General features: G+C 47.0%; 1 protein-coding gene across 5 annotated transcripts in view; it reads right to left on the reverse strand.

Moving 5' to 3' along the window:
* Positions 1 to 998: 998 nt before the first annotated feature.
* Positions 999 to 25,217, reverse strand: part of TBC1D1 (TBC1 domain family member 1) — a 224,955-nt gene continuing 200,736 nt past the window's right edge. For 4 of the 5 annotated variants that reach the window (XM_019414376.2, XM_019414372.2, XM_019414365.2 and 1 more), the window contains 5 exons: positions 20,914 to 21,158; positions 18,751 to 18,910; positions 11,916 to 12,085; positions 5,177 to 5,350; positions 999 to 1,500 (listed from right to left, as the gene is read on the reverse strand). In XM_019414376.2, coding sequence (XP_019269921.2) covers positions 1,297 to 1,500; positions 5,177 to 5,350; positions 11,916 to 12,085; positions 18,751 to 18,910; positions 20,914 to 21,158 — 953 coding nt within the window. In that variant the 3' untranslated portion in view covers positions 999 to 1,296. Of the gene's footprint in view, positions 1,501 to 5,176; positions 5,351 to 11,915; positions 12,086 to 18,750; positions 18,911 to 20,913; positions 21,159 to 25,217 lie in introns of those variants that run through there. The other variant, XM_019414383.2, reaches the window with a different exon arrangement.

Consider the following 25,217-nt stretch of genomic DNA (forward strand, 5'->3'; position numbering starts at 1 on the left):
AAGAGGCCTCGCACGGTGACCAGACGAAGCCATGCCAACCGTGAGTGGTCTCTGCTTGTTGAAGGCACAGGGCCCTCATCATCCCGAGGGAAGGGACTGTGAGTTACATTCAAAACACACCTCTGGGGTGCCTGGGTGGCTCAGTCAGTTAAGCGTCCGACTTCGGCTCAGGCCATGATCTCACGGTTTGTGTGTTCGAGCCCCGCGTTGGGCTCTGTGCTGACAGCTCAGAGCCTGGAGCCTGCTTCGGATTCTTTGTCTCCCTCTCTCTCTGCCCCTCCCCTGCTCATGCTCTGTCTCAAAAATAAATGAAAACATTAAAAAAAAAAAAATTAAAAAAACACACCTCCTACCTCTGGAAAACTTCTCTCAGCTGCCATGTATTTGATTACAATTTTGGGCTGATTGCTTTTTTGAAAGTCCCAGAATCTCTGGCACCCATGAAAATCCCGACGTGCCCAGCTACTCCTGCAGGGTATACGATTCCCAAGGGTGGAGACTCAGAGGGACACACAGCTGCACTGTATCATACAACAGCAAAAATAAATACACGGCTATAAATGGCGATGAAAACCCGCAAAGAAATAAACATCTCAGAGTCTACAAATGCAGGCCGCTCGCTAGTAACACTTGGTTTGAGCCTAAAAACTGGTGATCTGCCCATAAAACATTTATCTATAGTGACTTGATACTTAAGAACGAAGCAAAAAGTGAAAACTAATTTTTTTAAAAGGCAAACTTCATTAAATACCAAGGACAGTGATAAAGTCAAGATGTCCTAATGGTTATCTGGGGCTTCCATAGCCAGGACAGACAAGGGCGAGCCACACAGCCCGCTGGTGACGTGGAGGCTGCAGGCCCACGAACCTGCTGTGGAAGAGTGACGGGCCCACATCTGTGTCAGAGGACTCCTCTCCAGCCCTTCCTTCCGGCTCTTGAACTTCACAGCACTAAATGCTCTCTGCGAGCACAGTGATACTGAAAGAGGAAACAACACAGAAACAGAAAGGTGCATTTATTCACATCCATGCCATCTAAACCTACCGGGTACAGTAATCAGGACTGGAGAAGGACGAAATACAATCTAAACGACAACAGAAACACTGGGACATCCATCCCCATGACTTGCAAGTTTTAGTTCAGGCCAGTCTGCAGGCTGGCAAGCCAGTCTCCTCCCTGAGAAGCACGCGTCGTGCCTCGTTCTCTCCCTCCAGCATCTTCTGTCCCTCTCCGTTAAGGCCTGGACAGTGTTGGGGCAGGGCCACAGTGTCTCCTCGGGAGCCGTCTCCTGTGCAGTCAGTCCCCGGTGGGCCCGGGCCGTGCGAGGTCAGGCTCCGGGCCGCTCGGCTCTGCCGCCGTCTGCCTCCGAAGCTCCCCCACCACCTGCAGCAGGGCGGCCCGCTCCAGCTCCAGGGCGAGGGTGGCCTGCTTCAGCTTGCTTTCATTGCTCAGAAGCTTCTCAACGGTGGCCTCCAGGCTCTGGATCCTACTGTTTGCCACCTGGGGAACAGAAGAACAGAATGTGGACTGTCCAGTGATAACATGAGGGGATCCACCGAATGCTCTGCTGTCTAGCCTTGGGGACACCTCAGAGGCCTATTTGGACAGAGATAAGTCTATGTGTTTGTCATCAGTTCTTCTGGGCACACAGGAAAACTGCATTTCCCAGGTCCCCTTGCAGGAAGCCTGGGCCACTCTGCGAGCCTCCAGCATTTTCTTCCCCTGCTGTGGTGACTCTGAGACAGTGGCTTCACAGCGCAAAGGGAGCCTGATCCCCATCACTGACGATAGGGAAGACGGTCTGATATGGGCAAAGAATGCTTTGTGAACAAGAGGTGGAGTTTCGGGGACAAAAAGACTCCTGCTGTGCCAAGCCACTGAGATGTCGAGCTTTCTTTATTACTGCAGCACGGCCTGGCCTATTTGTACGGATACACATACTCATACGTAGACCGATTTCACCCTGATCAAACGGTTTCCATGTGAAGGCCCCAGCAGCATCAGTCCTCGAACCCAAAACCCTCTCTGTCTTCCTGACAGGAACCAGACACCAGCACATCCAGGAACACGGGCATTTCCCCCAGAACTCGTGCGGAGAGCTCAGAAGGTCCGAGCATCTGTTACAAGGTCCACGAGCGTGGTCTCACTGCCCGGTCAGCACCACCAAGATCAGCGGTGTCCTCACTCGCACCCAGTCTGCATCCTCGGCACCTGGCACCCAGTGTCAGCGAGGCAGAACTTCCCAGGTGCTTCTAACTACCGTCTCTCCTCTTCCCAATCCAGCAGGGCCGGCTTCTCCGGCACCAAGGGGTCTCCAGTGAAGCTGAGGGGCTTCTTGAGAAAACCACAGGAAGTCCGGCCTTCACCTGCTGCCGTCCCCGAGGCCTTCCCGGCCCATCCCTCAGCTCACAGCTACATCCTGCCGTGCTCAGGTCACGAGGTCCCTAAGCTGCTGCTCTCAGCCCAGCCCCGCACACGCTCCTCTTTATTTTGGGTGGGGAAAATGGCACATGTATTTTTTTTTTCCTCTCATTTTCAAAACAAGGGAAACAGGTTTTTGAACAAGACAACACTTGTGCCAGACAGACAACTCACGACTCAAAGTCTAGCTCTGGCTGTGCCGCTGAAACACTCAAAATAGAAAGGAGAAAGGACTGAGAGCCTAAGTCTGTCTGCTTACTGGGCAGGTGCTCACGCTCAGTGCGCACCTGCAAGGAGTACTCTGCGATCCTCACATTCCCACCCAAAGTCAAGGCCTGGGACAGGTCCACCTTGTTCTTCAGGCCCATGGCATTCCCAAGTGTGCCGCCCAGTTAGCGGTGAGCGGTTCTGCCTGACCCTTTATGTTCTACGTGAACGTTGGTCTCCTCAGTGAGACTGAAGCACTTTCATGGAAGGAAGCACGTCTCTTCCTGCACATGGGTGCCCCAGCACCTAGTTCACTGGCACTCGATGACTCATAGCGGCCTAGTATAACAAACGTGCATCCATTATCATCCGGCACCATTTGTATATTAATGCAATCGTCTTGTATGTGCTGCTGGACAAAGCGGGTTGAACACTTTGCTCTCCAGCAGCTAGATAACATCAAATGTTTACCAAGAAAATCAATGGGACCTTGGTATGTCTGGAAACTATATGAACAGAGCAAAGCTAGATAACAGGTCAATTTTGATACTCTGGCAAAAAACCCCAAAGATTTATGGTCAAAAACTATTATACTGAACACCTATCCACACCTACGCTTGGACTCTGAAAACTGTTTAAAAAAAAAAAGGAAAGGAGACGCGAGTCTTACAGAGTATGTGTAGTCTGGCTGCACGACAGTAAACCCACGTGACTCACACATGGCAACGGGAAAACGATCTTCAAGCACCCCCAAACACCGCAATCCCTGCCCCAACTCTTGGACAGCAGCGTCTTCTGAACCTTGGTGGCCCCTGGCACGCCAGCAAGGCAAGGACCCCAAATGCTGGGGGGCGGGCACCTCTGCAGTCTTGAATGATACCCCCAGAAGTGCAGAGCCACTTGCTCAAAGAAAGACCATTCCAAGGAGGGTGTCAGGCATGACAGCCTGATGCCTTTCTTGAGGAATTTAGAGATCTCAACAACTTTTCACAGCTTCCTCTTGTCACGAAAGGGGTATAGTATCACAGAGGCAAGGTGAAATTACGTGCACCCTTCACCACAAAAAAGATCACATGGGCATTAGCCCAATAAACTGAATCTTTTATTTCCGTACTGCCTATCTTAAGGAGCCGAATGCTTCAAATGCAAATCTGAGCTTTGTCAGAAACATTCCAGCAGGTTCTATTTCAGAGACATACTGTTTGTTTGGAAGTCACTTAAAATCACCACTTCAGCTGCAGACCATTACAGGCCAGATAAGGCTCTTTATCCCCTGGAGCCTCCCGTCAGGTTACAGCTGAGACACCCTGGAGACACTGTATGCAAGCACATTTTTGGTTAGGACATCTCAGTCTTAGGGGGAGAAAAAGCAGCCAAATTTCAGAATGTGCCTGGTAGTTAGGACTGGTTTCCCTAAAGCATTTTTCTTTGTTCCTCTACAGTAAATAGCCACCGGGGTCTCCTGGGGTAAATCCCTGCTGGGAGGAATGCATTTTGGACAAGGGTTGATTTATTAAGCTCTCAAACGCTGGCCTTTCTCATATCACTGCCAAGCCTGTGTCTGCAAAGCGGCAACTTTCTATGGAGAAAAATAAGAGGCTTAGGTCAGGACGGAAAGCTTATTATAAGGACAGCCCAGGAACACCATAAGGTACACACTTTGGGGAAAAATATGTATTTGCCTTTCCAACAGCTCAAAAAATTTTTAAAATACCCCCCCCCCCCAACAATTCCTTAGTATTAATAGCATTACCACCCATTTATGGCTCTAAAGAAGTACACCATGTGGTTACTTTGTCCCATTTGATTGGTAAAGGGGCTGTGCTAAGCAGTTAGGGATTCCGTCTACGTCGTACAGATGAGGGAATCGGGACACAGCAGGTCAGCAGTGCGTGCCTTGTGGCAGTCTGGGCAGGGACAACACTGGACCTAGCAAGAGCTGGCTTTCTGGACTGCAACCCCTGGCCTGGCCCATTTCACCCTTCTGTACGCATCGTCTGTTTGCCTTTCCGCCGTATGTCCTCATGCACATTTATCCATGCTAAAATGGAAGCTTCTAGAGGGAAGAACAGTGTCCTTCATTAATCCAATACTTGAAGTACGGACTCCCAAATCATGACCACATGCTCTGGTTTATTTTGTAGGTAGATTTCTGCGTTACTGCTCTCCACGACCTAGCTGGTTTCACTCACAGAAGCCCAAGCCTTCCTCTGGTTATTACTCAAAGCACAATTGCTGGCATTCAGCAAAGAGTCCCTCGGCATCCTGGACCCAAGGTCGTCGCTGTCCCTCTCTCCTAAAAGGATCAAGTGCAGAGACAGCCTCTCAGAAAGTTCCAGGACTGTCTGACCCCAGCACAGGATAATCTGTCTGCTTCCTAATAAAAAGGCCCAATTCTCCTGGGGTACCTTTGATCCCAACTATAAACAGACCAGGGGAGGGAGAGAGGTCCTGTGGTCGTGGGAAAACCCAGCCGGCTGGTGCTTTGGCGCGCCAATGATCTACCGTGCTTTCCAGGCTCAGGAAGCTGCTTTATACACGTGCTCACCTGCAGTTGCTCCAGTAGGTCAAGGTTCTGTTTGCGCAAGCTGCTGTTGGTCTTCTCTAATTTGTCCATTCTTTGGTTGTCACTGAGAGGAGAGGAATCGATAAGTTCTTCTTGAAGCACATGGTACTCGACTTCATAGGCTTGTAACTGCTTAGAGATATCCATCTCAAACACCTGTTATACACAAAAAAGTCATCAGGCACTGAAAATGAGAAAAATACACGTGCACACACATGCAACCATGTCGACAAGCATCCACTAAGTACCCACTCTATGCCTGGTTCTTACGATTAGTCATTTAAAAAAAAAAAAAAAAAAGGAAAACCCTCTGCATTAGTAAGGTAACAATTTTACTTGGGAAGAAAAAATAAAAGCAGCATTTAGAAATAAACCCAAGGTAACAACAAGTGTGGGTCTCTGATACTCATTTTCCAGAAGCCAAAACTTTATTTTTCACAAGGCTTATAAAAATATATTTTTAGTTCTTATTTCAGTACTTATTTCCTTTTTCTCCGAAAATTCTATTATGTTAGATACGTCAGCTATGGGTCAAAGAGAGAGGAAAAAAACAAAACAAAAGAATCATAGCCCTATTTGCCCAGTCACCGAGTCAAAGTTTAATTATAGTTCAGTTGGGTTTTTTAGAGTTACAAGAACAGCTAAGTAATGGAACTGTTTACTAAAAAACCCTCCTTTGCACACAAGATATGCAGAAATGAGCCAAACCCCAAATGCCGCCCACACAGATGAGTGCATGTGAAACACTGCCTTCCTGCCTAGAATAGTGACAGTGATCAAAACACACCCGTGTGAACAGCAGCCCCAAAGTGCGCAAGTGAGTTGTTCAAGTTTGTACTTTCTCCTGATGAGTGAGCTGCATGGAAGCTGGGCTCAAGAGGGGGTCAGGAGGCAGACGCTGCGGCCGCCCAAGGCGCGTCCTCTCTTCCCAGCCTTTGCTGTGGGATAGCCCCACGGGCCGTGCCTCTCAGCACACAAGTGACGTTCCAACATGACTGTGTGTGCAGGTCTGAGCCTTTAGTCACGTTGGGACCACAGATGGCCAGCACCATCAGAACACACATTTAGAGGACAAAGTTAGACTTTAGAAGGGCACAAAAGGACTCTTCACTGTCTTTCCTTAAGAAACGCCAACATAGTTAAAATCAATGAAAACTCATTTCTCTTGATGGCACCCTATCAGCATTCAAACACAGATGAATCCGACCTTCCCTGAAAGCAATTTTCAAAATCTAGGTTTACTTTCACACCATTCCCAACAATCTTCTCTTCCTTGTGATTTAGTTTTTTAGCTTCCTGCTTTTCAGTTTAATTCAGTGGACAGTACCAATTAGGCACAAAAGTCATTCTATGCTGAGAAACTAATACACAGCGTGTTCGTGGCATGTATGTGTGTGAAAGTCTGCTGCGCTGGTCGGAGTCTCTGTTGTCCCTCAGAGTACCTGTGAGGTCAGCAGGGATTATCGTCTCTATGTTACAGTCAAGAAAACGGACTCAGCCCCTTGAAGCAGGGCTCCACTGGCGACGCCCTGAATGACCTCTCCCGGCCTCGGTTCCTGGCCTCTGACATGGGGGTGACAGCACCCACCTCCCGGCATCGCTGCGGGAGTTACGTGAGACAACTCGTGGAGGTGCCCGGCACATGCTGGCAAGGTGAGCAGGTGCTGGCTTAGCTAAGGAAGCTGCTTCCACATGCTTCACATTCAACCCTGTGCTTCAGCAAAATCGCAAAGGATGCCGCATCACGGAACCTCTGAATAGCTCAGAGTAGAAACCACAAACATTAAAACCGAGATTGCTGTGGCACTGTGTATAATTATAAATATGAGGCAGAATAAATGTCATACCCACACTTTTTTTCTTCCACAGAGATTTTTTAAATGAGCTACTAATCTGGAAAACCTGGGAACAAAACCTGTGGCCTTTAATGCAGATTGACGACCTGCTAAGGTTAATGGCTCTCAGCTGGGCCCAAAGCTGTAAACTCTTTCAGGACTCCATCAATCCCCAGGAGCCATCCTGGGTCGTAATCACTGCTGCTTAACTGCACCATTATCTCCTGGCGGCTGAAACACTTAGAGCCCTTGATTCTGCAGTTATGCCCTAGAATTGATCTCAAACCATGGCAGAGTGTGACTGGTGGAGAAAGGAGAGCCCAGGTCCTCGAACAGTGATTTTTCAAGTTGCTCTAGATTCTGCATTTCTGTAATTACCAATGGCTTCGTTATTCTACGTGCTCGACATGTCATAACCACGTGGACCCATTCATCAAACACTGGATATCTAGTTACTCGCAAAGTTTCTGTTGTTTTAAATGACAACCCTGAACATCCTTGTACATATGGCTTTTCCCATATTTTGGATTATTTCCTAAGGATACATTCCAAGAAATGGGATTACTGAGTCAAAGGGTATGAATATTTTACCGGCTTGTGATACACATTGCCAAATTGCTTCCCAAATGGGAATCATCAACGCACAATGCCATTAACAACAACATACCAATGTGCCAGATACAGTATGGCCTCCGCACTGGCTACTGGCCTTAAGATTTTTCATTTTGTTAATCTAGTAGGTAGAGCGTTACGTGTTTTTTAAATTATGCATGAAGCGAAATATTTTCACAGATATTTGCTTATTAGATGTATCTCCTTTTTAGTGAATTGTCTGTTTATGTTCTTGGCTCATTTGCTATTGGAGACCCAGTGAGTTTCTCTCTGCAGTCTGTGGACATTCGGTAGAATGAAGCCATTAACCCTGATGTCTGCAGAACCAGCCACATACTTTCCACCTTCCCAACCTCCAGAACCCTTCGCTCCCCACAGCTGTCTGTCTGTCCGTCTCAGTGGCATACCAAGGGCTGGAGGGTGGGGCAGTGTGCCCGGTATTGGCAGTCAGGGAGTACAGTGCCTGTAGTGAATTTAAAAATAATAAACCCAACTAAAAACCGGTCTGCTTTTTATTATCACCACATGCAAGCAATTCTTAACAATACCAGTGGTAAAATATTCCTCCTCACTGTACCCCACCCTTTTGGTATGGCACTGATTGGCCTTTTAAAAAGTGCTCATTTTCAACAGTAAACTGCCCAAGCGGTGAAGGCCCCTCCCGGTGCAGAAGGGGCGGCCTCAACACGGTGATTTTGAGGAGCGTCTTCTGAACAAAAGGGACCTTGTTAAGATTCTGGTTTCTATCCTACAAGCTCAACTAGAACAGGGAATTGTCTAGTGTGTTTTTAATGAAGTTGCCCATAGCAGAGCTTTTCAAATGTTCCAGTGTGTGTGAATACCCTGGGGATCTTGTTAAAATGCAGATTCTGACTCAGCAGGTCTGGGGTGAGGCCCCAGATTCCGCGTTTCTAACAAGTTCCTACATGATACAATGACACACGGTGCTGGTCTGGGGCCACACTCTGAATGTAGCCCAAAGGATGTTGAAAACAGGCTGTTTGCTCTGTCTCCCAAAGTCCCTCTCCAACTCTGTTGTTCTTCCCTGCACGGCAATGAGGCTGCAAAGGCAGACGGCACTCACCGTGACAAGCATACAAACCGGACCTCCTCCTCTTCGCTTCTGTTTATCCCCAGGGTTTCCCCCTTCTTGGGTCAGAGGATTTTTATAGCTCACATATGACAGACAGTTAAGTCACACTGAGGAACTGCCACAGAGACTTTAGAGACCCTTGTCCTTCTGCCCTGGACACTGTCCACTCTGGACCTGCCCTGCCGTGGCTGGTCCCCGTCAACCCAAACTAAGCCAAAGCTACAGAACCCTATCCTTAGCGGCCTTCCCCACCATGTCCTGGATGCAGGCTGCATCCCAGGGGCCCAAGCTGACGCCACCTGTAGAAAAGGTATGTAATGAGATGGAGCCATTAGCCATCACAGAAGACCACCCAGACTCTGCCCATTCGTACACAGGACCGAATGCTCTGTCATGTGCAGTGAATAGGTCTATCACTTCCACCCTGTGGACCTCCAAGATTTGAGCTTGGGGGTCCTCTGAGGCTGCAGGAGTCACACTGTACCTCAGGCCTCATCTCTGCGTAGAATTTGAAACCAGAGCACCCTCTGGAGGTGAGGGGCAGTGAGCTGCCTGGCATTCTAACAGCTTCCCGTCAAGACTTCTGGCAGGTTGAAAATCCGGGCCCAGAAACAGATTTTGTGTTGTCTGCCCTGCTGCTCCCAATCCCCAAGCGCCCTCCCCTTCAAAGCTCACTGCAGAGGCATCTAGAATTTCTATTCTCACTCCCCTGCCTGTGATCAGGCATCAGCAAAGTGCGGCCTGTGGACTGCATCTGTCCCACTGCATGTTTTCATAAAGTTTTATTGCAACATAGTCACTTCACTCATGTACATATTATCTGGTTGACTTTGTGCCTCAAAGACAGAGTGACTAGTGACTGCAACAGAAATCTTCTGGCTCACAAAGCCCGAAAGACTGCCTACATGGCCCACGACAGAAAATGTGTGACCTCTGTTCTTAGCTGATTCTTTGGGCCCAGTTGAATTCAACTCCCCCAATTCTCAATCAGCAATGTTCACTCCACCAGCTCGAGGCCCGGCTCCCATAAGCCCTTGCACAGGCACTACTGTGGCTCTTACCACACTTGAAATTACTGGATTACATGTTTATTTTCTGCACAGGATGGGCTCTGGTGTCAGAGACACCTCACATTCTTGGCTTTGCCACTGCATTGGGCATGTTACTCTATGCCCAGTTTCCCCCCCTATAAAAATGGGGATTATAAAACATGCCCCAGGATTTTCAAGGAGTCAACAGAATAAAGGATGCCAAGTTTAAGACAGTTGCCTAGAACGTATCTCTCACACACTCTCTCTCTCTCTTTCTCTCTCTCTCTCTCTCTCTCTCTCTCTCTCACACACACACACACACACACACACACACACACACACACACACACACACAATGTTCTCTCTCCACGCTATGTCCATTTCTATTCTTTCAACGTTTAGAGAGAACTTGATACTGTGAATAAATATTCTTTACAGAAAAGGAGAAAAAATGGGATTCTTTTCTGGAGCTCAATATCTAGGAGGTAAACTGAATGTCAGTTGAGACTGCCTGTCTTAGAGCCTGGAGCCAGGTGCAAAGTGAAGCCATTCACTGGCACAGACTTTAGGTAGCCAAGGCTTTATGCCCCAGCAGCCATAAAGTAGACATATATGCAATGAAAGCTCTAACAGGGAGTCCGTCCGTGCACATGAATGCCAAAAGTTAAAGAATCAAAGGAGCTGAGAATTCAGTATTAACACACTGGTGAAATAGAGAAAAATTCTGTAATTAAATGACACCCGGAGACACTTGGCGGTGTTGAGTAGCTACTAAACCACCTGGAGGCAAGAGAAACCCTCCCGTCCTGCTTTGCAGCAGGGCGACTGTGGGCCAGTGAGTTTACCTCTCCAGGCCCTGAGATCCTCATGGGTTAAGTCCATCTATCCTCTCAGGAATTTGGTCATGATTAAATGAGATCATGTGTATATGTAGATTCACACAGAATCTGGCAGAAAGTAGGGCCCGAACAAGCCAAAGCTATTCACATGGAGAGAAACGTGCCAGGGAAGCAAAATACCGAGAGATGCAGAGCCTATCAATTAACTAAAAACGGAAATGCAGAGTGGAAAGGCAGGGAGTGCCCTCTCACACAGGCCCAGGAAACGTGTGGAGACCCAGAGCCACATGGCTGCCACCTGCCCCCACCCCACCCCAGGTCAGGACTGCTGCTTTCTCAGTGCTCAACATTGAAGGAGGAGCAGCCAATGAGACCACAAACACGCCATGTGGGTGCAATCCACTGGGGTCGCAGCATTTCTCTGGGACTATCAGACATCCTCAGAATAAAGATTTGTTTAAAAAAAATAGCTTTGTTTCACTACTTGTTTTTACCTGACTGCTCTATGTTTTCATCGTATTTTGAGCAGGTGAGATAAGTTCTAGGCTTAGAAGCGGCCTGACTATTGGCCCTGATGCAGAAATCCCTTCCAGAGCATTTTCTAAGCCATCCGGCCTCTGGACACTTCCAGTGGTGATGTACCCTCTGCCAAACAGCTCAGTCCTTCAAAGTCAACAATCATTACTAGTAGATTCTTCTTTATACACAGTCAAAATCTGCTCCCGCCCCTAGCCCAGACCATTTAACAACTGGCCTCGGTGTAATTCTGGCTCAATCCGCCCTCACCTCATGGTTCGGCTATCTACTACAAGTGCTGAGGTCACAGATGGGGAGCTGACTTCTATCTTAAAAACCACATCATGGAACAAACTTCTAGAATATATATTCTCTATCACAACTTTGCTATCAAAGGGTTGTTTTTAGAGAATTCCAAATAATACCACGCAGCAGAAAAAATCAAAGCATGCGTAAGAGCCTACATTGAATAGCACGTGTGTTTCAGAAGAACAAGCAACTAGGGGTGAAGCCTCTTGGCTACAAGAAACTACTTGTGGCTTGCGGTTATCCACCTGAACACCGTCACCGTCACCGTGTTTCCATGTGGCGTACCCCCGTCACATTCACGCACCGAATCACTGAACACACATCCGGCTATGTGTTTCGTATGTGTACACATGTGTTTCCCACATGCCGGGCATCACACAAGATACTGCCCAGGATACAAAGTGGTAGGAAATAGGTCCCGATCAAAAAAAATTAAGCTCTCCGTATCCAGGATGGCTTAAGCCTGAAGGTCGGATCGAATCATACCTGACTGATGGTCTTTTCCATTTGCACCAAGCCCAGGTTGGGAAGGGTGTTTTTTATAAAGTCAACTATGGTTTCTAGGTTTTCATGTTGCAGAATCAAGGGCTTATGGCTTCCCAACAGACTTAATGCCACTTTAAATATGACCTCTGATCCCTGAAGAAAGATCATATCTGGGAAAACACAGAAATGCAGAAAGTTAAAGCAGACCAGTTTCTGATGAACTAACATTGCATTTTCTTTTCCACACATCAGAGCAGGATGGTGGGAAACGTAAGTCCAAATTGCAAACTTTATTTCCTTTTTAAGTGCCTGATATTTCAGATAAGGTTGTCAAGACAATATTGCAAATAATAGAAGAAATATAAATAAACATACTGCTAAGATTTTGTCATAGGTTAAGATAAATCTTTTTTGTTGTTGTTCTAAAAACATATTAAATTCAAACATGCTTCAGAAGTTAAACTGAGAAAAAGAAAACTTTTTATCACTCTTTTTCTAGAAATGCTCTGGATTTTAAAGGAGTTACTAAAACACATTTTTATGGGTAAAACTGAAAGGTTTTTAGATATAAAACATGAGAAATTTTTAAAAATGCTCCTCTTTCCTGTTTTGAAATAAAGAATTGAATTAAAAGACCTCTAAAATCTATAAAATGTCTGCAGAGTTGCAAAAGTACATTATTAAATACTTGCAATACACTACATTTTAGCATAATAATGGAGTGAAAACCATCTTTGTTCAGAGAAATTCAAAGAACTTTGTCAGAGTTATTTTCTAGTTCTTGTCATAGCTTTTTCTTAGAACAGCTGGCACATGTTAGCAACCCCTACATGGGCTGTACATGGTGCAAGGGAGGGCAAGTGGCCCGGGGAACTGGGCGAGCAGCCAGTCCAGGCTTGGCGCCCCCTCCTCACGAGCTGAAGCCACTCGAGAAAGAGTCAAATTGTTCTGAGAATAAAACATACAGCCCTACCAACGAACTGTTCGGTGACTATATTCAGGCAAGTTACCTAACAACTGGAGTTAACAATACAAGAAAAAAATACAACTTTAATGATGAGAGCCAAAAATCTAATTAAAGGCCACCTGTCAATTTGGGGGGTGGGGTGGTGGTGGTGCTGCAGGACAATGGAAGAGACAAAGAAGTTGTCCATCCCATCAAGTTGGGGAAGGCATTAGCAGGTGAGAGGAGGAGTCCCCAGCCACGCTGGGTGTCTCTAGGTGGCTCAGTGCGATAGCAAATAAAAGCCATCAAGAAACAGGAGAGGCTGGAAGCTGCTGCACACACAGGGAAGATGTCTGAATCGGAGAGGTCTGTGCACAGTGCACAGGGCACACCTAGGTGCCAGCCGGCCGGGTGAGCCCTGGAGATGCTCTGTGACCTTCACCGAGGCCTCAACTGCAGAAGCAGACTCGGTGCCAGGGTGCGTGCCACCCGCCGAGGTCCGCCCCACTCTCTCACAGAGCTCAGAGGCACACTGTTTCACAAACATCACAGTGCTCACGGCTCAGGAGGCCCCAGGAAGCTGGAAAGGACGGAGGGCTGCCTCCTTCTTAGGTGTGACTCTAGAGGATGGGAAGATAAATTAGCGAACTGATGGGATCTTTGAAATGTGAGCTTCTTAGGGGAAGTATTACGGGTATCGAGACCGCCCTGTGGAAGAATATTCTTGTGAAATGTCTGCTTTACAAAATACACAGTCTAACCATGTAATTCACCACTATAGAAAATAAAAAAGATCTAAAATAGCACTATAACTAAGATGTATTTTTAAACAGAAATGACATTTCCCCCAAAACAAAACAAGGTAAAGGTGAAGCTTCTGTGGTTTAGCCAGCGAGACCTCCTTTCAATACATCAACATTTATAGCCTAACAAAAATTGACAGCATCTATCAGAATACCAAGCCATCCTGTGCAAGGTCCTAGAAAAGGACTATGGCACCGGACCGAATGCCACAGCTTAGTGCCTTTAGTCTCTGAGAGACGTGTACCTTAAAGTTAGAGTGCTGCATCTAAGCCAATTAAGATACATAATCATTGGTGAAGTTTTAGGACCATTATCAAATATGCAATCAATATCAGCAATCTTTTTTCCTTTAATGTTTATTTATTTTGAGAGAGTGAGCAAATGAGCACGGGCAGGGGAGGGGCAGAGAGAGAGGGAAAATCCCAAGCAGGCTTTGCACTGTGAGTGCAGAGCCCGATGTAGGACTCCATCCCACAAACCATGAGATCATGACCTCAACCGAAGAGACTCTCAACCGGCTGAGCCCCCCAGGTGCCCCATATCTGTGATCTCTTAAGGTTGACGTCGGGTCTTCCAAATTTTGTTCTCCTAGGATCTTGGTTTTTATAACAAATCTACTTAGGAGAGTGCTCCCTAGCATTATAAACTTAGACTTTTCTGGACTATATGAAGAAAACAAAGCAAAACAAAAAGTTGGGGGAGGCACTTTTTTAAAACATTTTTTAATGTTTATTTATTTTTGAGAGAGAGAGGGAGGGAGAGAGTGGAACGAGTGGGTGAGGGGCAGAGAGAGGGGAGTGAGAGGATCCAAAAGCAGGCTCTGTGCTGACAGCAGACAGCCCGATGCAGGGCTGGAACTCATGATCCTTGAGATCATGACCTGAGCCGAAGTCAGATGCTCAGCTGACTGAGCCAACCAGGCGCCCCCCCAAATTAAATAATTTTTAAATAACAGTAAAGAATTACTTTCACTTTTGTTCATCTTCCAATCTTTACATGTTTACGTTCTGGAAATTTTTATTTTTATTATTATTATTTTAAAAATATTTATTTATTTATTCATTTAATTTATTTATTTAGAGAGACAGCATGAGCAGAGGAGGGACAGAGAGGGAGACACAGAATCCAAAGCAGGCTCCAGGCTCCGAGATGTCAGCACAGAGCCCAACACAGGGCTTGAACTCACTGACCGTGAGATCGGTTGGCTTAACCAACTGAGCCACCCAGGCACCCCCATTCTGGAAATTTCAAACAAACAAACAAACAAAAAAAATCCAAAAACAATAATCTCCTTGAAAAGTGAATTAATTTCCTGCATCTGAAAATCGGTGCTCAAGAAAGTGAGCTGCGAGAGCCACCCAGCAGCCCCACAGAAGCCCTGCTCACCACACTGCAGCCAACTTCCCTTCTCTCCTGTTTCGAGCCACCCAGAAGCAGGCAAAGGGTTTTATCAGGCAGGAAGTAAAGGGGGCCTGAATTTCGGCTGACTCCACCACTTTGCCAATTATTCGCGGAGAACAAGGCAAATAGCTACTACTTTCCTTTGAAGACACTTCCCTGTTATTGTGTTAACATGTGTTGGAACTCTATTTGAAACTCCCCGTGATATAAAGATGCAGTTTCCTACAGGGGGAAACCATCAATGCAAAGCGTGTGGCCAGTAAGCCAACTTCTCATGCATTTCTTTTCCAGCCACCTTTGTCTTTTTGTCAAGGGCAATCCCTCTCCTTGACTTTCCCCTGGGAGCCTGGAGTCCTCCAGGTATGAGAGCCCTACCTTCCTCCCAGGACCAGGTGGGGGGAAAATGAAGGATGACGGCAGACACAGTACAAGCAGATTTGACAAAAACTCACTTCCCTAACTCTGTGTCACGTTCCCTGGGGAGCTTTTTTTTTTCCTGGCCATTTAAACCATCTTGTTTTCCTAAATCTATCTTAGTCCTAAAGCCTCTCTGGGTCCTTCCCTGTAGTACAGGTGGCTTCTGTGTGTGGTTTTTTTTTTTTTTTTTTTTTGCAAACCCTTCATTTTTACACTCCCACCTCCTCCCTCCTCTACTTGGCAGTGTCTCCCTCAGCAAACACCAGGAGCTGAGCACCACAGCCGCCGCCTCCAGCAGGCGCGAGCCGGTCCTGTTTCTCAGATTTTTTTTTTTTTTTTACAAAGGTAGATGTGATTTGAAGGTGAACAGAGTAAACAGCTCTCCCAAGCCCCCTCTACACCCAAACTGGAAACATACAGGAGGAGGCTATTTTACCTTATGGGACACCCCATCAGAAGACAGACATTCAGGAAGTGTGATTACCATGTGAAGGTTAAGGCACATGCATCGCTGGCTAGTGTGCCTCCAAAGAGCATATACTTAATGTGAAGCAACCTGTTAATTAACATACGAGCTATGCTGTCCGCAAGCTGAGAATCCTGTACTTACATATGAAATGGTGAATAGTTGACAAAGGTCCATTTGTTTTTATGGTTTATTCAGGCCTAAAGGCTTACAATGAAATGGGCTTCAGGCCAAAAAAGACTAGAGCGTATGAATGGCAGGTTTGGGCAATTAAAACTAAGCTATCGAGCGTCACGGAGCTAAACAAACACGGTTTAAGTCGCCGACCGACGCTAAGTACAGAAGTGGTTTCTAAAAAACCTTTCTATGGAACCTACTAATAATAAAACGGTTTGGTTTTAAGTACTGATAAATGGAACAGACTGTGCAAAACAAAAACAAAAACCCCAACAGTTGTTGCAAAATGACATAACACAGTCCTGCCTCAAGTTCCTACTTCCTGCCTACAATCTGGGGAGCCTCAGCCAGCCGGACATGCACCCACTTAGTACGGCAGGGGTCTGTGGGATCCAGGAGTTACAGACACTGGCATCATTATGCATAATGTATAAGAGCCTCTGAGACTCACCACTGATTACGTAATATAAATACCCTGCTTTTGATGGCTTTAGCTTCTAACTTATGAAGTCGTCAGAATGAGCTTTAGAGATGCGAATATTCTCCAGTGGGAGGGCTGTTTCCAAATCATTTTGTTTGCTGTCCTCTTACCTAAGCAGCCTAAAGGAAGACTTTTCCAGACACAGTTCTCTGGCCAGGGTACCCCAGAACTACTTGCAAGTGGGGGCGCGGGGCAGTGGGGGGAGAACTCAGTGCTGACCCTCCCATCCAAATCCCCTTGGCGGAATGCAACGGTTTCTCACAAATGGTGTAATTCGGTTCTTGAGCTATTTTCAAACCATTAACATCAACTCTCCCCACCCCCACTCCCACCTATTTCAATCTTCACTCCTCTCCTGTTTGAAAAAATCAGGAGAAAAACTAAAGTGCACTAATTATTTTAAGTTCCAGAGTAAGAAAAGTAAAAAGAAAATATAGACATTTTTGGCAAGAAAGACTACAGCCTACAGCTAGAGATCATATGGTTTCGGTGACTCTTTCATTAGTAAACTAAGCAGACAATTCTGAGGTGGTTTTTTTTTTTTTTAATTGAGGCTTTTAATTATCTTCTTTTTAAACTATGGTATAAATATAAATAGTTCATGAAATCTCACTAATGATTTATTTAACCAGGAGAGATTTTATTTTTTTTTTTAAGTATCTCTTTTGTTCCAATGATTTTTTTTTAAGGGACATAAAATAAGAATCAGTTTGGGGAGGGAGTTATGCAAAAGGGGATGCAGGTAGAAAATATTTTCAGAACATGGATTCTTCTAGTAAAGCCAAATGGTAAATAAAGTCTTTAGAAGTCCTTGTGGATAGGAGTAAGAATAAAAATCTAGTACCCTGGGGAAAAGAGGAGCAAAGATCAACTCAATGCCTACCGATGTTAAAAAGCAAATTTCAGGCATCTAGAATTTGCATCTACAAGTTGTCTTTCCCAAGCATGCCAAAGGAGTGCTCTCGCAATGTTTTTGGACATTCTCTTTGAGATGGTCTCTAATTCTAGAAGCAAATCTGAAAGAGTATGAGAAGACTACAGATTTTTAAGCTATCAAGTGACTGAACATCAGTGACACTTTATTTTTTATAATTTTTTAAAAGTTTTATTTATTTTTGAGAGAGAGAGACAGAGGAGGGGAGGGGCAGAGAGAGGGAGACAGGATCTGCAGTGGGCTCTGTGAGCTGATAGCTGAGAGCCTGATGTGGGGCTCGAACGCACGAACCATGAGATCATGACGTAGGATGCTTAACCGACTGAGCCACCCACGCGCCCATCAGTGACACTTTTAAAACACTCGATGTGTGAGGATTATCAATTTTTTAATAACCTCTGCAGTCAGAGAAGAAAATTAAAAAGAACCTGAATTCTCAAAATAGTTCTTTCACTCTGAAGCAGGGAAAGCCCAGTGTCTGAGAGCTGCCCAGGCTCACGGGGGTCACTGGGCTCCTGAGCCTGAGCAGATGTGATTATTACCTCTGCCATCTCAAGGCCACTTGGAGACTTTGCATGTGAATAACCGTTTAACTTTGACAGAGACAACCTTCTCAAAAAGTAAATCAAGAAAGTAGGAGACATTTGAAATGTGAGCTGCCTGCGGTCCCAGTGGGCACAGTGGTGAAGGGCTGGGGGCTCTGGGAAGATGAGGCGGGGGCCACGTGAGGTGCAGCAGGGAGGGGCTTCCACAGTGAGTGGACAAAGGAAATGCAGAGCCAAGGGCAGGGAAGAAGAGACATGGGAGGAATGTAGAAAAGAACAGGAGCCCAGAAGTCATGGGACAAAAAGTTCCAAGGAGCCATCAACGAACAGAACCGCGGGTCAGAGAGGTTGCGGAAGATGATTCATGAGAGACACACGCCTGGAATACAAGCATGGGGCTCCCTGGCCACGTCTTTAAGACGTCTGCTCCGGGGACGGCTGGCAGTGAGAAGAGTGGGTCTAAACCCCACCAGGTAAGTATCAGAGGTGAAGCAGGTCTTGAAATCCACCAAACCCAACGCTGACTAGATTCAGAGCATCAAATCACCCCATTCTTGTAGAAGATGCAGGTATACAAATGACGAGACTCCCCACAGGATGAGACTAAATGTTTCCCACCTGACAGGGGAAGGCTGGTTCGGGCAAACAGATTACACACACTTACCAAAGACTCTGGCTACAAATCCCAGAGGGAACTGTGAGGCAAACACGGTGAGAAACCAGGGGGCGGCATAGAGGCTCGGGCCGATCTCATGCTCCTCGAGGTGATTGTAGAGGTCTCTGTGGTAATCGTGAAGAAGCCTCGAGAGCTGGTACATCTGGATCTGTGGGGACACACATGCACAGGTGTCTCAATCAGATTCCTGCTACGTGTGTTCAGTTACTCATCCCACTCAGGCTGTGAGAGATTTATCACGGTGTCAAACACTCTATTTGGATTGTGATAACCACTGATCTCCACTACCCTTATCCAACAGGCACATCCTGGGTGCCCAGTGCCTGCGAGGTCCTGGCCAGGTGTGGCCCAGCACACTTACACCCGGGCTCCTCCTACCACTGCCTTTCTTTCTACCGTTACTTGTGTTCCTTGGCTAAGAGAATCGAAACATCTGTCTGCTGGGAACATTTCAAACTCTCTTATAAATACACATTCCTAGCAAAACTCAAACCCAGGGGAATCCGAAATGTAAAGCCAGCCTCTCTGCTAAGAGTGAAGGGGGGCACATGATGGCACTGTGGAAAGGCTCTATTACACCCGCTCACTTAGTAAATTCGCTCTAGACCCCGACTGCCCCCTGAAATATACACAGATCCCAGGCAAGTTAAAATAGGAAGACAAGTGTTTATCTCAAGATGGAGAAAATAACTTTTCCAAAGGGTCCCCTCTTCAGAGACTGCTATGGTTCTGGCAGGAAGCTCATGATGGGTCCCACGGCTCACAGGGGTCCTAGCGTCAGCCCAGATTTCTGCAGTCGGTGATGGCTGAGCCCAAAGAAACAATCTGGAAAGGGTCAGAAGCCCAATGAGATGCTATAGGTTGGACACATAACTTTCCAAACTGGCAAAAACAAGTGTTTCCAGAGGCCCAGACCACACAGCCGTCTTCAGTAGTAGCTGTGGCTTTTTTGGATCGAAAGGAATCTAGTCACTAAGGCCCCCAGCCCAAAGATGGCTGTGTGCTTCAAGTTAATGCTAAATTAACTTGAAAATTCTGCTCTCTCAGATGGGAGATGCGCCTATATTGAAGCTAATGGGGAGCACATAGAAAGAACCTGACTGTAGCTGTGGGCAGTCTTCTGTGGGTCCAAATTTTTTAGTGAAATAGCTTTGTTTTGTGGGAATTTTATGTTCACGTGGTTCGTATTCACAGGTGGAGGCGAAAGCATTTTTAAGCACCCAATTTGGTGCTCTCAAAGAGTCCTTGGCTCTCACGTATCCTGTCCAAAAAGTACTTTCTAAGGCTCTGATATCCGAGAATTTGCTGGTAAGGGAACGTGTATGCATGTGCTCCAACGTTTCGGAATAGTCCCGCAGCAGGGCCCGGAGCTCTCCCTACCTCTGAAAGGTTGCAGTGGCAGCACTTACACACACCGCTGTTTGGTTTTCTTTTGCTCTGGCCTGCCCCCTGCCACTTGTCCATTCAACAAATACCGACCGGGTGCCTACTTCATCCCAGGCACTGTTCTAGGAACTAGGGATGAAGCTCCAAGACAGGTAAGATCCCTCCCTTCTCATGGTATGTTTTAAGAGAAGTCAGAAGATACACAGGTCAACAAGTAAGGAAACAAGATAGATACTTTCAGGCAGTGAGTGTTTCATGGCAAAAGAAACGAGGCGGCATAACACAGTACACGTGCCTGGGGAGGGGTGAAGTGTGGGACACAACATCAGGTGGTCAGGAAGAGCTTCTAGCAGGATTCGGTATTTGAGCTGAAGCCTGGGTGTGCTGAGGGGGATCCCTGGCAGAGGAAGTGGCTGACACAGTGGGAGGCAGAAATCAGATCCCCCGAAGGGGGTGTGATGGAGGGTAAAGGGAGGGCCCGGAGTCAGACAGGGCCGGCTTTAAACCCCAACCCCGCCACTCGCTAGCTGGGTAACCTGAGCCTCAGTCTTCCCATCTATAAATTGAGCTGATGAATAGCATCTCCCTGAGGGCTGCTGAGGGGAGAAGGGCAATATGAAACGCCTAGCACATGGGCAGTGCCCGGCAACGACAGCTACTCCGGTGTTAATGGACGGTGGGGAAAGTTCCTCACAGAGACCTGGAAAGGGATCGTAAACATTTTTGGCATTTGTCTCTGGCATACGCATAAGGACCGCTCTCTACCTGTAAAATAATCATGTCCGGCCGGTACTGTTTCCGCAGTCCCATTTCAAACATCAGGAACTTGAGCATGTGAAATGCCTCTTCCTCACCCATGTGAAGCAGCAAGATGCCCGCTACAAAGCTGAGACCCTGGCAGTACCCCACTTCCTGGTCGAGAAGCGAGTAGGCCTTCAGAATGTTGTAAAGTGAGAGCTGGCCCGCCCCCAGCTGCGCCGAGAAGTACGGATGTGTTGGAAAGGTTCGCCCTGCAAAAATAATACACGTTAGTTATAATAATCAACAAAAAGAAAAGAAAGAAAAGAAAGCAAGCTTATTGAACCAGAAATCCGATGTGCTTCAGGTTAAAGAACAGATCTTTGGAAGGTGGATTACAAACCAGCTCTGTCAACAAGAGTAGGTGGTTGCTCTTAGAGTAACGTTAGCAAGTAAAAAATCGGCAATGATCCGTGCCTTCTTTGACGGTGCTTCAGGTGAAAGAAATGAGAACCACCTTTGGTCCTGCAGTTATCTGGATTTCAATGTACAACAAAAAGAAAACTGTCGATCCTCTGAACGTACCTCTACTCTCACAAGGAGGGGACAGCTGTGGCTCTGTTACCAGCTTGTCCCACCTCACCCACCTGCAGCCACAGGCCTCGCCTTTCTATGGACACACCCCGACCAGCTTTTCCATGTTCTGCCTGCAAATGCTTCACGCCACATGCATATTTCTGTACTCTTAAACCACAGGCAGCGCTTTGAAACAGACTGAGAAGCAGCAGGTGTTTTCTTTTACACAAAACAGTTACCTTCCAGAAAGAAAAAGAAAGAAAAAAAAAACAAAAAAAACCCCAAACCCTCAACATCCTGATTATTTTCATAAAAAGCTGGTATTCAGATAAGGTTTAAGGACTTCTTTTGCCCCATAGGCTTTTGTGGCTGATACCTGTCAAATACCACCTCACCCCCCTCCTTCTGGAATGCGCATGACAGGGAAATGTGCTCCCAGGGAGAAAAGTACTTGATTGAGAGAGGAAACGTCTAGAGCCAAGCTGAGGGCCAACCTTGGACCCAGGTGAGAATTACAGCCTTGTCTGGATCAGTAAAGGCAGAAGGTGCATCTAGGCCACAAGTTCATTGTTCACCTTATTTAGCCTCAGCAAAGGGAGGATGCATTTATGTGTTCTTCCTCGGGCTCATGAGAAAGCACTTAACTAATCCAGATCGGGTTGTCTGAACTTGACTTAAGAGGACAGCCACGGCCTAACTACTTTCCTGATCTCTTGTCCTGCATTCATTCAGTGCCGGCTCTACCTCTTCCCCCAACAAATCATCCCCAAACACACCCTGAACACGTCACCCCCCACTGCTGGAAAGCAATCAACAGCCCCCGGTGCTCAAAGAACAAATCCTACCCCCCCCAGCCTGGGAGCTCTGCACACCTCCTCACCTACTCTCCCCGCCTCATCCTCTACTCCAGGGCATGGCCGGGGAGCAGGGAGGGGGTGTTCAGAGGCTCTGAACCTCCCTGGGCTGCGCGCAGCCCTGCAAGTGTGTGTGAGAGCATGAGAGGGTGTACTATGCCTCCTGTGCATTTTCCTAGTCTACAGCATGTAACAACTGTGGTGACAGGCACACATGTAATTAAAATTTTCCTTCAGCCATATTAAAAAGCAACAGGTAAAATTAATTTTAAGACTGTTTGTTTAACCCAACATAAACAAATGTTATTTCAACAGATAATCAATACACAAATTACTGAGACATTCCGCGTTCCTTTTTTTCATATGAAGCCTCTGAAACCAAATTGTACTCCTTGTACTGATAGCACATCTCAGTTTGGAGCTGCTGTATTGCAAGTGCTCAGTAACGCCTGTGCCCATTGTATTGACAGCGTGAGGTATCGCTTTCCCTGGATTCTCAAAGGGATCAGGGCAAAAGTAGACAGGAAGCTCTTCACTCCGTTTCCCCCACCTGCTTCGAAGCGGACGGGGCTCTTCCCACCTCTGCGTATTTTGCGCGTGCCCCCGCTCCAGCCCAGCATGCACCCCTCCCTCCGACCTCCTCTGGGTCTCAAACAGGTACAGGAGGCGGAACACACAGACCTCATGTGGCGTGCAGGAACGCCGGGGAAGATCGGTCACCTTTCAATCTGTCCGTGCTGGCGCTTCTGCTAGTCGGGCCGCCCTCTCGTGTTAGATGCTACCCCTCACAGAAACAAGAGCCAGCACTAAATGGCCTGTGTGTGGAGGGGGCATTTTTAAACTTACTTTTATGATCACAGTTGACATAAAATGTTATTTCAGTTTCAGGTGTACAGATTTGACAATTCTGTACCTTACTCAATACTCAACACGGGAAGTGTAGTCACCAGACGACGTTATTACAGTACTGACTACCTTTCCTGTGCTGTACTTTTCATCTCTGTGACTTATTTCATAACTGGACTTCTTAATCCCCTTCACCTATTTCACCCACCCTGACACCCCTCCCCTCTAGCAAACACTGGTGTCTTTGTATTTATGAGTCGGTTTCTGGGGGTTTTTTTGTTTGCTCATTTTTGTTTTTTAGATTCCATATGTAAGTGAAAGCATGTGGTCTTTGTCTTTCTCTGTCTTATTTCAGTTAACATTATACCCTCTGGGTCCATCCATGTTGTAAATGGCAAGATCCTAGTCTTTTTTATCGCTGAATAATACTCCATGTATATATACCACGTATTTATCCATTCATCTATCAATGGTGGACATTTCTCATTTAATCCTTGCAAAGACTCCTACTAAGATGAGCCCAGCAAGCCAGGGAGTGACTTCTGGCAATTAGAGCACTCGACAATTATCAGATTTGGGGCGGGGCATTCACAGGCATCGTATCCCGTGTGATCACAACGGCTGTGTGCTTAGAAAGGTCTCGTGCTGGGTTTAATGCTCTGCTGTCCCACTGTCTTGAAATTCTTAATAATTTTTGGACAAGCGATTCTGCATTTTCATTTTGCAACAGGCCCTGCAAACTGTACACCCTGTTTGAGGCAGGCGGCCCCCTAGGAAGCTTCAGGGATTGCTCCAGCCGCCTTCCCCGCAGCTTTCCCCCCAAACAGTATGTTAGGAGAGAGCAAACCTTAGGCCAAATTCCGCCCAACACATGACCTTTATCAGCATGCTGACGTGAAAAAAAGAACCACATGAGAACTTCTCATGCTCTATCTTCAGGCCTCCAACAAGCACCTCTTGGAAAAGGTTCAGCTGGAGGAGGTTCAGCTGGAGGAGGGTCCCGGGACAGTCTGACGGCAGAGCCAGGCCACCAATGGTGTCACACCAAAGCTCCATGGAGCGCAGGACCCAAAGGGCGCTGGCCTCAAGCTCTGCTCCGCAGTTGCTGGTGGCAAGGCCCGAACACTTTCTGATCAACTACAGATCTGGAATGTTATCCAATTTCACCAAGAAAAACTTCCACGTAGCGTCTCCTCTGCTAAGAACAAGCCCTCAGATGCACACTTGGAGAGCATCTGAAGTACATATGCAAACACCTCTGGACTGTGGGTCCCTGACTTAGGAAACTTCAAAAAGCCATCCACACACTCTACGTGGGGACAGGACTTATCTTAGAAGCCCATACATCACACTGATAATACTCCATGGAGCGTTTTAGGAAGTCACCACGCAGACAGTAACATTACCCGCATTTTACTGAGAAAAACGCGGTGGGTGAAGGCCCTTCAGTAAAATCACCCAGCTATTAAGTGGCCAACCGAGGATCTGAACTCCGGTCCCTAACTCCGGAGACAGAGTTCTCACACCGTAGATGTCAAAGGAAAAGGTATGGGAATCGGGGAAAAATAGCTATTACCACGCATAGTGTCCCCAGCTCACAGCACGAGTTGCCAGGAGAGCCAAAGTCCTGCCTTCCCTTTTTTCATGGAGACTTCGAGTCCTCTGCCGCCTCAGCAAAGCATTCCCCTGGGGAGTCCCAGCTCCTCCAACTCGGTTGGTGTTTTCTGCTTTACTTCTCACTCAGCGCTTTCACACAGTCCCTTGTACCAGGCACTGTTGTCTCCGTTTGTTCCAGCTGTGTGACCTTGGGCACTCGGTGGATCCCTGAGAGCCTCCCCTTCTTGCCCGGAAGGAGGGAGTGTGACTGCACTCGCTGGGGCTGCCGTGAGGACTAGACACAAGAGGGTGTGCGTGCCTGCTGTGACGCCACACATAGCTGGCACCGAATAAATACCTGCCACGGGGGCGGGGTGCCCCACGTGACCACCGAGCCTGGGTTCTGACGACGACGGTTATTCATGGGAAAGGTCTGTTCAAGCAGCAGCACACATTAGG

The sequence above is a fragment of the Panthera pardus genome, unplaced genomic scaffold (assembly GCF_024362965.1).
Source record: "Panthera pardus isolate Hobbes unplaced genomic scaffold, ASM2436296v1 HiC_scaffold_13, whole genome shotgun sequence".
Taxonomy (NCBI): Eukaryota; Metazoa; Chordata; class Mammalia; order Carnivora; family Felidae; genus Panthera; species Panthera pardus.